Source organism: Dermacentor albipictus, chromosome 1, assembly GCF_038994185.2.
Source record: "Dermacentor albipictus isolate Rhodes 1998 colony chromosome 1, USDA_Dalb.pri_finalv2, whole genome shotgun sequence".
NCBI classification, from domain to species: domain Eukaryota; kingdom Metazoa; phylum Arthropoda; class Arachnida; order Ixodida; family Ixodidae; genus Dermacentor; species Dermacentor albipictus.
In genome coordinates, this window is record NC_091821.1 from 505,137,303 (window position 1) to 505,153,359 (window position 16,057).

General features: G+C 46.4%; 1 protein-coding gene across 5 annotated transcripts in view; it reads left to right on the forward strand.

Moving 5' to 3' along the window:
* The window catches only part of LOC135907603 (high-affinity choline transporter 1-like), a 294,531-nt gene extending 283,370 nt beyond the window's left edge, over positions 1-11,161 (forward strand). For all 5 annotated transcript variants that reach the window (XM_070532592.1, XM_070532594.1, XM_070532593.1 and 2 more), the window contains 2 exons: positions 5,549-5,723; positions 9,948-11,161. In XM_070532592.1, the coding sequence (XP_070388693.1) occupies positions 5,549-5,723; positions 9,948-10,136 (364 nt within the window). In that variant the 3' untranslated portion in view covers positions 10,137-11,161. The remainder of the gene's footprint in view (positions 1-5,548; positions 5,724-9,947) is intronic.
* The last annotated feature ends 4,896 nt before the right edge of the window (positions 11,162-16,057 follow it).

Consider the following 16,057-nt stretch of genomic DNA (forward strand, 5'->3'; position numbering starts at 1 on the left):
AGAAAGGTCATGCTGATAATGAAACAGCCCATCCTTGAAAGGCCCATCCAAAGCGAAGGGCAGGACAACCTGCCCAATTACATTACAGTATTCTGCTGCAGTGAAACATTCATCTAGCCATATAAGGGGACCCAAGCCTTCGGCTGTGATGCCACCTCACACATTCATGGAGCAACGCCCGCTGAGGCTCATTCGCTTGTAGCAGGGGGAATCAAGGCCGCATAAAGTAAAAAAGAAAGGAAGTTAAGTTTCTGTTTACGCGCGTCAAAGTGGTATAATACGTTTAGCCCAGTCACTGCTGTATCCAAACGTTTTTCTTGTATATTGTAACGAAGTATGCACCTCGCACTAGAACAGGCACTGCGCTGTGACTATAACGGAGCTTTTATTGAAATGCTCAGAATGCACCTCCAGCCGCTAATTCATGACACGCAGCAACGAAAAAGTAGCCAATCTTATTGCAGAGCACATGTCTGACTTTAAAACGCTGAAATATATGTTACGTCCTTTAAACGATCGGCAGTCGCACCCTCCTCTGACATTCGTCCTAGAGCTATCTTCGTTAAATTTTGATACTACATTGACCACACTAGCAATAAGTGAACGTATTCAGGACCACATAAATAAAAAAGCATCGCAATTCAAGAACACTAGAATGCAAAGGCTTACCAATGATTATATTGACTACAAACGTTCAGTCTCTCGTAACCATTTGTGGTAAATGTGCTCTCATTTGTGAACATCACCTGGCCGCAACCTTCCACAGACCCGTCTTTGCGCGATTGTGAGAATTGTACACGGGTGGCTTCGTGGCGATCCGAAAGCAAAGTCTTTCTTGCGGCTGTTCTGCTGTGAAGGCCCGCTTCGTGGAGGTGCTGTCGAACCGCTTGAACGTCAATGCGTTTTTGGTCGGCGGGGCTGTTAAAAAATAATTGTCTATGGTGGCTGCAATTATTCGTAGCTCTTGTTGCGTGGTCGTGGAACGTGTCCGCGAACCGTGAGGAAGGTCGATGAGTCTACCTTCAGTTTTGTAGGCTTTTAAAAGTCTGTTGACTGTTGAAAGCGCTCTTCCGGTAATCTCTGCAATTCTCTGGCGAATTCCTTGGCGGTACAAAGCGATCATTGCGATCCTGTGGGCGTCCGACGCACTTGGCATATTTTTCTTTTTAAAATGAAGGTACTCAAGCGGATAGCTTTGCTCCTACACCCTAGGAGAATTAATCGCGCATGTGCGACTTAATTTCCAATTATCGTTATTATTCTTGAAGCTTGTTCTGTTTTTATTTCCATGATCACTGCTGCCGTGAGACAGCGACGATCAAGCTCGCACTTAACGCTTCAGTTCTGTTAAGCACACAAGCATCGCGACAGCACGAAAGCGTGCCGCATTTTACTTGCTGAAGAAAACGGGCTGACGAAGCGAGACAACTCGGGTCGGCGTCAGAATCACCCAACAGGATTACGATGCTCGACGTTACAGTCTACGGCACCGATACATCACATATCAGGCAGGCGACAAAGTGTGGGTTTGGAGTACCATCCGTCGGCGAGGGCTTTCAGAAAATCTACTCAGGAGTTACTTTGGTCCGTACAACGTTGTACGGTGCGTCAGGGACCTGAACTATGACGTTATCCCTGACAGTCCTGCTTCCTCCAGGGCGATGCAGCGTCCACCAGTAGTCATGCACATTGTGAGCATGAAGCCCTATTGTTCGGAATAAATAGAAGTGCCCGCACCATGTCTGACACATATCCTTGCCTCTAGGTGAGCATCGGGACGATCCTTTTTCTGGAGGGAGGCAAATGCGACATCCAATACGCACACGTAGAGAAAGATGAAGATCTCTGGCATTGAATAGAAGACCAGGTCCCTGCGTAATAGTTTTCATTTTGCTTATAATTAAAGTGTCCTGCCCTGTTTTATCAGGCCCTGCTGCTTGTGGATTGTGACAATATCAATACAGGCTGATTTTGTGCATGTAACCACAGTTGCATCACTCTTAATTGAGCTGATATGAGCGACCACACACCTTCGAAAACGACGAGCGGGGGCCGTACGTAGTACCGGGGCGTTGTAATGCTGCCTACTTATCATTCTTCGTATTTTCTTCATGTACACAATATGTTCCGTGAAGTAAAACAAATGAGGACTTCGCGCATATGATCGTTCATATAGAGATCTCTATGTGGGTTGGCTTTGAAAACCGATAGCATATACCACAAATCACAAATAAGGCAGTGTAGGCTGATGTGGGTTGGTCTCTCGTGAAGTCAGAGAGCGAAGAGCAAAATTAGTTTTGAAGAAAGTCTTAGGAACATGATGAAAACGAAATGGTCGGCTAAAGCCGTATCCTGAAAAGCTCGGACACAGAGTGGAGAAGGAGGCGAAGAAAATTGACAACCAGCACTAATCAAGGAGAAAGTCACAGAAACAGAGTCATTGAATTGGATGTCAAGAATGGAAACAAAAATACCCCTGAAATTTATAAGAATTTAAAGAAAGAAATTATAAGGGAACACCTGTTCGATAACACAAACGGCAGTGCCTTGCTATTTGAGGATCGAGCTGATTGCCTAAGGACAAAAGCATACAGGAGCAAGTATTCTCAACAAGATGAGCCATGTGTACGCTGCAACAAAAATCTGGAGACCACTCCACACATCCTAATGGAAGGCAAAGGTATTCACTTAGTGAGAACCGTAGGCAACGGCCAGGTTACAGAAGCGCTTGGAGTAAAGTCGACGGAAGCATCAACCGGTCAGCAGTAGTAGTAGTGGAAAAAAGCAGGGAAGGGATTGATACTACCGCATACCTTATCGCGATACGTAGTGTAACAAGCTAGATAAAGAAATTTTGAGGAAGAGGTGAATTTTGATTAAGGAGGTGTATACTAATTGCTATAATTAAAAAAGCACGTATAGCATATTTGAATAAATCAAACACGCTAGGTGACTATTTGTCACAGCCTCTTTTCATTGTCGCTGCCAATAAATCATGGAAGCGCGAAAGAGAAGTACCGCGGACGTACATGCCTGAGACATAATTCGCTTCGACGGGGTCAATATGCTGTGCTATTGATTCGCTGCTGACGTAATACCATCGACAGTATTCGTGCGATGGGTGGAGCTGAATTGTGCCGTATTTTGGCCGCCTCGGAAAGCAGCTGCCGCAGTCCGGATTTGATCCCACGGCCTCGTCTTTTGCAGCGCAACGACATAGACGCCGAGTCACCAGTGCGGTTACATCTAGAATTCTTTTTCATTGAATCGATATTGCACTGGCCGGAACAAATAATTACTCGATACTGATTCCGTACACCGCCACCCCCCGAAGAACAACCCCCTGAAGAAGAATGGGCTCCGAAACGTCGGGCTAATAAAATTCAGTTATTTGGTTGGAGTCAGTCTCAAGTCCTAATTTGCTACGATTTACTGCGATTTTAGACATTGTGTCAGATTATTATTATTATTTTTACGAACAGTGCTGTGGCTGGTCCTTTGTGAAACAAGGTGAAAATCCTTGTTACGGCATAATGAATTTTCGCTTTCATCCCACAGCATGACTGTTGCCACTGATCGTATGCCACAGTTGATTTTGTAACTAAGTGATTAATTGATCGATTGAATGAATTGAACTCTTTTACGGAACATGTGGCCTAACGCGAAGGACGGCGCTTTCAACCCATGAAAATGGTAGTCCCAAGTTAAGAATACCTGAATAGCCAAGCCTCAATCGAAGCCCATACGTTCAATACATAGGAGTTTATTAGCCATTCATGGGGCTTAGCGCCATCTGTACGTGGAGGGAACACTTCCGGCGGAAGAAAAAACAATGTGATGCCATATCCATTAAAAACAGAAGTGACCTCATTTGGTTCTCAAAGGCGCGAAATTTATATTGGTGGTCTGCCATTAGAGCTGCATATTTATGTACCCCGCCATTCGACTTGATGGGCGTTTCGAGCCTTGCAGCGCGGGAAGTGACGCACAAAAAGATCAGCCGTACGGGTGTTGAAATTGCACCCCTGAACAGAATATACTTTCTTAGGAGGCCGACGAAAGCTTTAGGTGCAGAGTGGTGGTTCTATCGTAGGACGTCAAACCCGGTGGCCCGCGCAGTCGCACAAAAACAATTAAAGTAAGCAATTATCTGGCGGTCGTAACTCACTGCTTTTGACTGAACAGGTTGCGAAAGGATGAAGCTACCCGCGTCACCAAAGTCAGGCAAACATCGACAAGCAAGAAAGCACAACCTCTTAGGGGGGCGCGTTGTAACAGGTGAACTTTGCGAGCGCGCCTTTCTGAACACTTCAAGAGCTAGATTGCTTCGGAAGCAATAGCGGCGTCGGCGCCCCCTCTTGTGATTGGTGCTGAAAAAGGTAATGATAATGATAAAATAAAACAGATTTATCTTTTCTTTAGTCGTCACGCATGTATCAAACTGATAAGGAATTATATTTTCGTTGAATGAATCAAAATGTGTCTCGCTTTAATTAAAAACGCTTTTTTTCCGAATGTTTGTTCCCTCCAAACATAGTCACGCTTCTATCGCTACTCCCATAAGCACCCTTGCTGATGTCGGTGACGATTTGTTCTGAACCACTCCTCGCCCGAAGCTTCGCGACCTGTTCGCATCGGCCTTGGCATCCTATTAAACTGGCCGGGCTGAAATGCTTCGTTCTGGTTTTTTTTTTCTATGAACGCCGATAAATGTTGCGGGGGCCGCCGAGGTGCCGTAGATATTTGACCGGCAGGGTGAATTAGCAGCAGCCGCCTCATGACGATGCTGCGTTGTTGGCGATGCCACACTGTTCACGCGATGGTCTGAACATCCCCGACCAAGCATGACAAATGCTTCAGAAGCTAACGCCGAGAAAGATTTGGACGGAGATGGCTGTTGACGATAGCGGCAAGCACGCGATGCCATGAGGCCCACCGGGGCCAAGATTAACCAGGCAGCGCGGTGTTGCGATTCTATGGGTGTTGCACATATTTTTTTTTTGTTCTCGCTTAATTCACCTATTGTGCATGCAGCTTATGGCTGTTTCATTCATTTGTTAAATAGTGTTTTGATTTCATCGACTACTACAGCTTCTTCCCGGTGAGGGCTACCACGAACCTTGCGGGGAAGACAAGGCGCTTCAATGTTCAAAGCGTACCTTGCATTTAGATGACACGTGTTTTGCCGAGATACAGTCTTGTGTCTTCAGTGCTCCTGGCAAAGCACTTAGGCTGACATCCACTCTTGCAAACTATCCCGAATGTAACACTTTTTTTTACTTTCAGTGACGAAGAGGGCCCACTAGCTTGTGTGGCTCTTAATTAAACCTAATGGTACAACTGCATGCTGATGACCCACCGAGGTCACTTAGCGGCTGTTGCTTTGCGCTCTTGTACCGTGCACTGCTGTACCGTGCATTGGGTAAATGTTAAAGAACACCAGGTGGACAAAACTAATCCCGGTGCCAAGCTTCTGCGTGTCTCATATCAGGTCACGGTTTTGGCACATAAAACCTCAGAATTTAATGTTTAACCACTGTGATCTCAGGTGCTTCGTCCCCGCGGACCAGTCACAGCAACAGTCCGCCGTTGCCATGCCGGAAAAGAAGGCTTTGGACGTGAAGTCGGCGACCGCGATGCCACCGAAATCAAGAGACGCCACTCCTGCTGACACCTGTGAAGATGCCACTAGCCACGAAACAAAGGTTTCACCGAGATGGAAGGTGGGCTCAAAATTATGGCGTAACAAAATATGCCCTATGAAGTACTTGTCAAGCAGACGCAAAACTTTACGTGCTTACTACTACGCTTTACGCCTTTTGACGACATGCATGTTTTTGCTCGCAATAATTTATGAAGTGTTAGGTCAGATCGAGGGCCGAATACGGAACCAGCGAACAGACAAAATAAAGATAGTCTGATGCTGTCTTCTATATTTTCCTGTCCCAAATGGTGGAGCACACGTGCTACATCTAAATTGGCAGATTCTTGACGAAAGAGGTTGTAAAGCCACGGATCATCCTGTTGACTTCCTTCCTCCTGTGCGTAAGTGCCTGTTTGCTAGACTCTTGTTCAATGGCAAGTATGTACCAACACGCCAATCAAAGCTTTTCTATTCAACAGGCGACTTCATCAGAAGCTTACGTGCAACTTTTTAATGACAAAAAGAACTAGTACACTTCGCAGTGTGGACAGGCGCTTGATGCCAAGAAATTCCTCTGTTGTGTAATTTGTGGTTATTATACCTGGTATAGTAGAACATTTAAATTTGTTTGCATTATATTATATACAACAGGTTGCTCCTTGAATTCTACACCAAGGTAGCTGCATCGCCATAAAAACTGAGAACTACTGTTTGCTTGATTTATGTTGCCAATATGAAATACACGAAGAAAAAAGTGATCCAGAATTCTCCACTATCACTTGTCTACAGCCACAGTGTTGCTTTGGGGCTAGGGCCCTGTGAATCATTCATAATTTTAGGCAAAATAATGTAAACGAGACTCAGTAGGGTGGTGAAAGTTAAATTTTAGTGAATTCTTTATTTGCTTCTGACTATAACGGAGCGTGTCTACCTGCTGGCTAAGTTCCGCTGCGCTGCCAACATAGCAGACGTTGAAGACGGCCTGGTGGTAAAAATTATCCCAGAGTTCCCCACTACGGTGTGCCTCATAATCAAATCGCGTAAAATCCCAGAATGTCATACAGGGTACATATATATATATATATATATATATATATATATATATATATATATATATATATATATATATGATATATATATATATATATATATATATATATGATATATATATATATATATGATATATATATATATATGTATATATATATATATATATATATATATATATATATATATATATATATATATATATACACAGGGGGGGTAGATATTGGCAATAAAGATGGGTGGCATTGTATGTGTGTGATAGATAATTTCAATGGTCAAGCAGGGCGTCTCCGACGTGATGTAATGTGTCTTGCGCGGTGCACAAGTGTGGACGCCCTGGGTCTGTCTGCGGAGTCAGGGTGTGTGAAGCTGTAACTGGGGAGTGTGGCCTGATTGGCAGTATCTTGGAGAAGAAGCACTTGGGGCTTCGGGGAAAGTGTAGGAAGTAGAAGGGGCAAAGGTGCTTGCATGCCCCGGAAGCTACGGCAGTTCCACGTTATGATGTGAAGGGAGTTATTGTTGCCCCATCGTGCCATATTGCAGCGTAGGGGGATGGATGATAGGGGTTAGTCTGGCGTCTATTGGGATGTGGGGTTCCTTGGCGGTAGGTTGTGCTGTAGGGAGAAGAGGCACAGATAGCGGCGGGGACTGCGTGATGCGTGCTTCGAGGAGGCCGACCATTTTCTGGAGCATATATTCCGTGCAGCGTTCTATGTGCGCCTCCACTTTCGTAGTGAGGTCAGAGATTAGGGCGTTCAATTTGCTTTCGAGGCGAACCTCAATATCTTTGAGTTTTTTGTCGAATTGGTCCGAGAGGTCTTTCAGTTTGGAGTCCACATCGATCGGCCCGGAGGTTAGGGGTCGGGAAGTAATGCGTTTTTTTTTTTTGAGGTGCTGATTGAGTGGGAGCGGTGTTGGTTTGTGATAGACTAGGAGGTGAAGTTGAAAGAGAAAGATTATGACAGGGAAGCGAGCTCTGGGTAAGGGCTGTGAGGCGCCTGACCTCGTCCCGCAGGGCCCGGATCTCGGAGGGGGCAGGCGGCAATCTCCTTCCACGATCTGCCCAGGTGAGGTCCTGCCGCGGCTTGTGGCTACGGTCACGTAAGATGGAGCGCGCAGTGCTTGAACAGCGCGATGACTTTTGCGGGGGTGGGCTTCTGCTCCTTGGTTCTTGACTGGCGCCCGGCGGTTAGCTGGGTAGTGCCTGGTGGCGGGCGGGCGTACGGGTACTAATTACATTGAATGTTCCCAGTGTGATGCCCGTGCACCCGGACGATGCACATGGCGGCGTGTGGTTGTCACCGCAATTGTGGCAACATCCACTAGTTGGGGCGGGACAGACATCCTGGTGGTATCCGATACGGGGGCATTTGTAGCAAGCCTCCATTTTGGGGCGATGAGGAAAGGAAATGTCAATACCCGCCCAAAAGCGGACAGCTTTGCGCAGGGGCCTGGCTGCAAAAGTGATAATAATGGATCGCTTTTTTCCAAAGGGCTGGGCTTCAATCATGGGTAGTTCAGGATTGAACTGAGCAAGACCTCTTAGGATTTCACCGTGTGACTTACCACTGTGGGCCATATGAATGATGCCCCTCACGACATCATTGGGCGGAGCGAGGTAGGCGGTAACATCAGTTGAGCTCGTGCCGATGCGAATTGACGTGCTTTGGGCATAAGCCCGAGCTCGAGCCTCCTCTGGAGTGCTGATTGTCAAGGTATTGTTTGTTGGATGCAGCCACACCTGGTCCTGAGCTAGCGCTTCCTGCAGGAGGATTTACGTCGCAACACAGGTTGCTGCGAAGCGCGTGCGAGGGGTCTCCTTGGTCAAGTACGAACCGCCGCGTGGTCTCACTACAATTTTGAGGTCTTCGCGCGAGAGTTGCGGGAGAAGCGTGCGTCGCGGACGCAGCTGGCAGTGCACCGCTGACGGCGCCGCTGCTCGAGATTTCTCAACGGTAGAACGGCCGTTGCCGCCGTTGGATTCCGTTTGGGGAGAGTGACCGGGCTGTACTTGTTGCGGAGGTGCAGCACGGTTCCCATTTCCCAGTTAGGTCTTCGGTGGGGCTGATTTCAGTGCAGTTTACTTGATACTCCATGGCTGAGTGGGCTGTGGGGAGCCACGGAGGCTAGGCCAGAAACAGGCCTAGCTCCGGTGTGCACCAGGGAGACAGAGAAAAGGCCGCGAAATCCGACCCGGGCGGAACAGCGACAACCGGATGGGCTCGAAACGGGCGGCTCACCTTTCCGGATACAGGGGTGGTGATATTGGAAGCCTCAGCTCGAAACGTCCGGTCTCTGTGGACTTTGAAGCAGGAGTCCGTACACGACGCGTCCGCTCGGAGCCACCATGAACAGACAAAAACAACGTAAAACCACATCGGGTCCTTTAGTCGGTTTCATTGGCAACGGATAATAGTCTGACGATCATGCCGTCGTGCTTTAAGCCGGAGGGCTTAGCGCCTTCACCCAATGCTATGACCTTGTTCTTAACGCGATAGCGTTAAGGGCCCCGTGTCGCGAAAAATCCGGTGTCGGCGCGGTCGTCCCCGGGAGGGAAGATTAGCGCATATATTTAGGTATATGTATATACCACGCCTTGCTATATGACATGCAGTATATGTGTGTTATATTGTTACGCCATTCTAGCGCTAAATTTTCTCTACCTTTGTCCTATATTCTTGACAAAGTTTTTAGTCAGAGTTTTGAGAATGACAGCCCACAAATAAATATAATAAAACCAAACACCGACAGCGCCTGCCTTTTATGTTACATCTTCTCAGATTGAAATACTATAAGTGCGGACCAACAACAGGTACCTGAAAATGATGCAATTTTTGGCATGGCTGTGCACTACCTCGGGGTTCGGCCGATGCAAGTGGCCGTGTTTCTACCACAAAGCTCGCCTTCGTGCATGACATATGCCGCCAATGTTTCTCGGTAAAGATTACGGCTACATAGGCTGCAGTGAGAAGCAGTCAGGGATCTTTGAATGCTATCGCGTTCCACTCTTAAAGGCTAAGCTTAAGAGCCCTGTATTTTTTGTTTCTTTCGCACACCTGAAGTACGTGAGAAGGCGAGCGATTAACCACTTATGGATGCAAACATATTGGTCTGTTTTTACACACCCCTTCTACCCACCGTCCATATACACAGCAACTTCTGCTCCCCTGTAGCTGTACGTACTAGCATTGACAGAAGACTGCAAATGTCGAGAAAATGTTGTCAACTACATATTCTGAACGAATGTTTCTCGCAGGTTGCAACACCCTCGAGCATGGAGCCATCCAGGACTGCGCCCGAGCGTGTCGCGACCAAAAGCGCAACGGAGCTGACACCCTCAAATGCCGCACCCACGCCAGGTCCCACAGATGAGCTGCCGCCGCAGCCGCCCAAGCTAAAGCCGAAGAGGTCGAAAATCTCCAAGACCCCAAAGAAAACGATCTAGAGCTGCGGCAACGACGGGTCTTTCATGGCATAGGATGGGGCATAAGCCGTATTTTCCATGTGAGCGCCCAGAGCCCTGGCGACCAATGAAGTGTTTTCCTTTCGTTTGCGACGACGACGGACTCGCTCTGTTGCCTTGTCGTGGCACAAGCCTCATCCTCCCACAAAGACCCGTGTGTTGTGGCTATGCCCGTCTGTTGCGCCCCCTGAGACTTCATACTTTTCACATTGCACCTGTTTTTATGTGTCTAATTCCACATCTTATTTCGCATCGTCTGCGGTTATTCGACACCTGTATAGTTTAGGTTGGCGTGCATTGTACTCTTAGTTCGTTTTCATTACCTTTGATGTTTTTTGCTTTCAGTATGATATTTACATCTCTCTGATCAATGTAGGAAGCATACTACGATGGGCGCTTGGTATTGATCGCGAGATAAATATATGAATTGCCTGCAGCAGTATACGTGTAAGTTTCAACGGTGGCGGCTGTTGCTAATTTGGGTGAAATGTCCGAGCAGCATCTTCACTCGCCAAGCAAATGCGGAACAGCAAGTGTAATGAAAGCGCAAGAACGGCAAGGGGCACCTATCGTAATAAGTCGTTCATTGTTGCGTATGTTGTAAAACAGTAACAAGATCTAGAAGGCTAGCTTGTCTTAGAGAATGACCATTCGGATAGGCGTTGCTAACAGCGGCATCCAGAGTTCTTTTTGTGCACTTCAGTAGAAGCTGCGCAATTCGAAGCCAGACTATCACAGCACACTTTTGTACTATCGAGCCTATGTTGCAATGCGAAGCCATTAGATAGCGATCTTCTCGACAGGAATAATTACTTTCCAGTAATCATGTTTTTTTTGTTCTTTTCTTTGCCAAGAGTGCCTCGTTCTTGCCACTCATGAACTCTAATTAAAAGCTCGCGTGCCTCATCTTTACGTCAGCATTAAGACATCTTTGGTGACGAAAATATGAAATTCTATCCCCAAGATGGCCACCTTGTGACTTCTAATAAAAACGAGGGCACCAACCAGGTTCTTTTGACCCACCTGGTGAGATCACTATTAAAGTTCTTCTGGACGATAGAGGAAAGACTTGCCTCAATCTGAGTAAAGTGCTTAAGCGCACTGCGCTCTACGAAGCCTCATTTGCGCGAAGTGGTGGTTAGACAACAAACACGAAATATAGTTGGACGAGCACGCTGTTTTTTGATGGTTCTCGCCTGCTGAGCTAAGCTATGCTGAGCTAAGTTACTATAGTTAGAACGCAAGGCAAACTAGCAAAGTGGCACGGACATGGAGTCTTGATACTTGGTGTGTCCGTTAAGTACTCTGGAGGGAGCTGGTTCGAGGGTGTTTTTGACACCGCCAAAGTGGAGTAGGACTGTAGTCGGAGCTCATGACCAGGAATAAATCTGTGTGCGCATTTTCTAAGATAACTCCTTGGAGCCACCGTGAACAGGTGCGCTTCTTCTGGTAAACATGAGGAAAACGATACGCACCCAATGTCAAATTACTGCATCAGTCCGATTGCGTCTGCTTGCGCCGCGTTGCAAGCAATGAAGAGGCCTATACTTTTCTTTCGACGCCAAATTACACCAACGGAAATCTCTAGCACTGCTCTATCTGCAGACGGTCGCCGAGTGCGTTCTGAGAATCTATCATCAATATACATAGGGGAGGGGACGCAGTCGGGGTGGCTGGTATTTCATTTTTACAAGACATGATTAGAAAATTTTATGATCACGCACATGTGCAGAAAGCGATCGCACGTGTGGACTGTCGATGCAAAATAATTGTGTTCACAAGGTTCTGAAATTTATGAAAAAAAAATAGATGAGTAACGTAAAGCTTTTTTTGACGGGGTCGGCCACTGCCCATTTCGCATTCCTATTGTGGCAGAAGTCGAAGCTGAAGATGAAGGTTTATTTGACACAGAGAAGAAGGCTGCGCACAAAGCTGCGCACAAAGCAGCCTGGCGTGGCCTGGAACCCAGGGTCAAAGAAACATCAGCAAAGAATGATGATAGAACACACGTGCTTCGCATTTGGCCTTACGCAGTTAATCTTGGAACCAATGAGAGTTATTGATAAAAGCACGCACATACTACATCTCTTGTTGACGTCTCATCCTGATAATATCTCGTCACTGTAAGTTTATCTCGGTTGAATCATCGCGTAATAGTTCGCGGTTCCATTCAATGCAAACTATTACACCCTGAAAAAGAAGCGGAATTATTGGCACTGTTATAACAAAGGGGTTTCTGCGAGCATGAATAGAGCCTTAGCTGAGTTCTCCATTAGGTCACTAGTTGACTTTCTGGTTTGGTCAGATGACGCAAACTTGCTCTTGTTTAAAAACAGAAGGTGTCACCTAATCAATAAATACAAAGCAGCCATTTATGCTAGAGCCCGTATCATTCCCTCGGTTCCATAAAACTTAATAGGTCTGAGCAACAAAAGAAATAAGAATTTGGAGCTCCCAAAACTTCAAAGAACGCATGCGCTTCGGCAAGACACAACGGGGCAGAAAAAGTATTTCCACGCTTAGCTGCTCAAGCTAAGTAACGATCTCTTTGTACATTACCTACAATGTTGCGGAATAGTCCAAAGCAATTCTAGAAAACAAGGAAACCATGCCGCCATGAAACTGGCTCTTTATGCGACGATAACAATAGCCTTTTTTCTTAAGCAGAGGTTCGCAATGTACTCAATATCATTTTGTTTTTTTCTGTATTTACCATTGAGCCCCATGATTTTGTAGAGTTTAGTTATCGCAACATGCTGTTCAGCCTTCATGTAAACTAATTGTCAATATTAAGTTAGATTCTACAGGGCATCGATGGAAGTAACTCCAAGGTGTTAAACAATACCAAACATAGTACAAGCGTCATCCTGTTTCACATTTTGCAATAGTCCATGTGATGCCACAGGACTGGAAGGTGGGCAAGATTATCGCAGTTCCAGAAAAGTACAACATCATCGCGTAACAGTTATTGAGGCACTTAATAAGTGTGCACTCAATATGAATGTAACACGTTATTTACTCGCATATAACCAAGTTTCTAATCTCTGTTGGCTCCTTTCACCAGCAGCACCATGGTTTCCGAAAAGGTTCATCCTGAGAGATGGTGCTTGCACTATTAATTTATAACATCAGCTCAAGCATTGATCAGTATATTTTCATGGACGCCCTGTTCCTGGACTTCGAGAGAGAGAGAGATAACACTTTATTGTGTCCTTGATGGGGTTCAGGGGTGGCGGGGGTCGGGAGACTAACCCCCAATCCCCCCCTTCCTCAGACGGCGGCCAGTCCTTGCTTTCTGGTGGCGTCTTCGGCCATCCGGACGGCCCAGAGCTGCTCCTCTGGGTCCAAGCTGAGCAGCAATGTCTCCCACTACTCGGCCGTACTAATGATGCGTGTGTTAGTGCGGGAGGTGTTGGTGGGTGAGGCTTTGGGGCATTGCCAGGTAATATGATTGAGGTCGGCGCGGGCCTTGCAGAGAAAGCGTTTCACAGGTGCCACAGAAACGTATATTCCTCAAGCTCTCGCCACTAAATCTTAATGTCTTTGTATCTGTCTGGCTGTGTGTCTTCCTCACAGAAAGTAAACGGTTTGTCTGTGCTAGTGGGCATAATTCCTCGTTAGCACCTGTTTTATCCAGAGTTCCTCAAGGCATCGTCCTCGGTTGATTACTTTTTCTAATGTTCATAAATGGCCTACCAACTAACATATCCTCATGCATTCGCCTTTTCGCAGATGATTATGTCCTTTGCCGTCCTGACCATAGCTTCGATGATAACATTGCGCTTCAAAATTATTTACTAGCGGAACTAGGTAAACGTCATTAAATGTCAAGAAAACTTCGCCGATCACGTTACACCACCGAGCTTCCTACCAAGCACAGAGGTTGGCCGTTTCTGGCTCAAAGTGATCTTCAGTGTCATCATACAATATAGTGGGTATCTCAGTGACTCACTACCTCGGCTGGTCGCATCATACAGTACGAATAACAAACGAAGCTAACCGTGTTCTTGTCCGGCGTAAGGTTAAGTTTATCCGTTCTCACGCATAACTAACTGCTAACCTTTCATACGTTTGTCCTTCCCAAGCTAAAATACGAATGCGCAGTTTGGAACCCACATCTGATTAACCTACAAAAGGCTCTCGAGTCCGTCGAAAACCGCGCTATTAGATTTGTTTTCTCAGATTATTCACTAGTCTAGCGTCTCTGAACTAAAGCATACAGCTAATATTCCCCATCTTGAGTGACGCAGAAAAATAGCGCGTCTGTCCCTCTACCGCAAGATTTATCTTTCTTTTCGTGCTCGCGCGAATAACATAGCGGCTCATCGCATTTACCCTCCGCAACAGTCATTCGAAAGTTGTATACCCATTGCCGGCGCGCAGTACTGCGCATCTCAAGAAATTTTTCATTCGAACGAGGAACGACTGGAATCGTCTGTCTACTGACGCTGCGCATCGCTCCTGTCCTAGCCACCTTACGTCATTCATCGAAGACCTCGCATGAATGCAACAACCCACTGCTCAACCAAATGCCTCCACCAGGGGCATTTGAGGTATCTAGAATTGAATGAATGAATAGATAGATAGGTAGATAGCTAAATAAATAAATAAATAAATAAATAAATAAATAAATAAATAAATAAATAAATAAATAAATAAATAAACAAGTTTAAGGAATTATACAAGATTTAACAAATGAGGTGACACGCAACATCATTCATACACAAAAACAACAATGACGGAGAGTACTGGCAAATTTCATACATCTCGTGCGCTCAATAGAATAACATTTTCCCTTACTAGTGACAGTGAAGAAAGCATCAAAAGTGTGAATGACGAAATTAGCATTTCATCGGGCGAACCTGTGCCCTCAAAAACAGACTACACTCCAAGAACAACGATAGCGACGAACACAGTCGAGGATCGTCGAAAATATGACCTGCCGGTCAAGTGCGTTGGCTTTTATACATGAGTCACCGAATGTCACATGGCAATCGTTGATACTCGCGTGTCTTCCGGAAAGTTCTACACAATTCGCGTCGCGCAAGCAATTAGATTACACAAGCTTCGGTGACAACAGAGAAGCAGATAGAACCATCCATTATATGGGAGAAACATCCAATACATGCGGACCTGTCCCGCGCTCAGCGGTAAGATTTGTTGGACGGTGAAAAACGGTCACCCTAGAAAGATACAAGTACGCGTGTTAATATTGCAAGAGAAGCTCGTCCATATCAAGCCTGAACGTCCTTGCCTATTCGCAAAAATCTGTTGGCTCATATCGCCGTAAGCAAGCAAAAAATACAATGGCTCTTACGTGCGCAAAGCAAAGGCTGAAATACTTTAATGAGGACGTTTCCAAACCAGAACGACAGTGGCTAATTGCATTCATGTTGGAACGCTTCTAGCTTCGGTGTTGTACTCAGGTGAATGTACCCACTACTATAAAGACGCACAGTCTTGTTTAAAAAAAATTGAAGCCATTCTGAATGGCCGGGGAGCTGCTGCGCTCCACTATCGCGGCGCTGCCACCATAGAGAAAAAAATTCAATAAGAGCGGACACTCCCATGCAGCCAAGCGGCCGATTTGACTGTAGCGCACCAAGCGGATGGGATTAATACCGCCTGGTTCGGTATTGGGCCCGCGCGTTTTGAACGCCAGCTGGTATACGCCACGCTGGCTCCTCTGATAGGTGAGGTTTTCTTTCAAAACGAAAGCATTACTGACCGCGAACTTGCGATTTCGCCATGGCGGTGCTCCGAGGATGCACATGACGTCACAACGCGCCTCGCTTCAGCTATTTCTCTCTCTCTCTCTCTCTCGCTCCCTAGCCACTACTGCGCATGCGCCACTAGTAGCACCGAGCCACAGGTGTTTCGCCGCTGCGCAGCGCCGCGCCTTC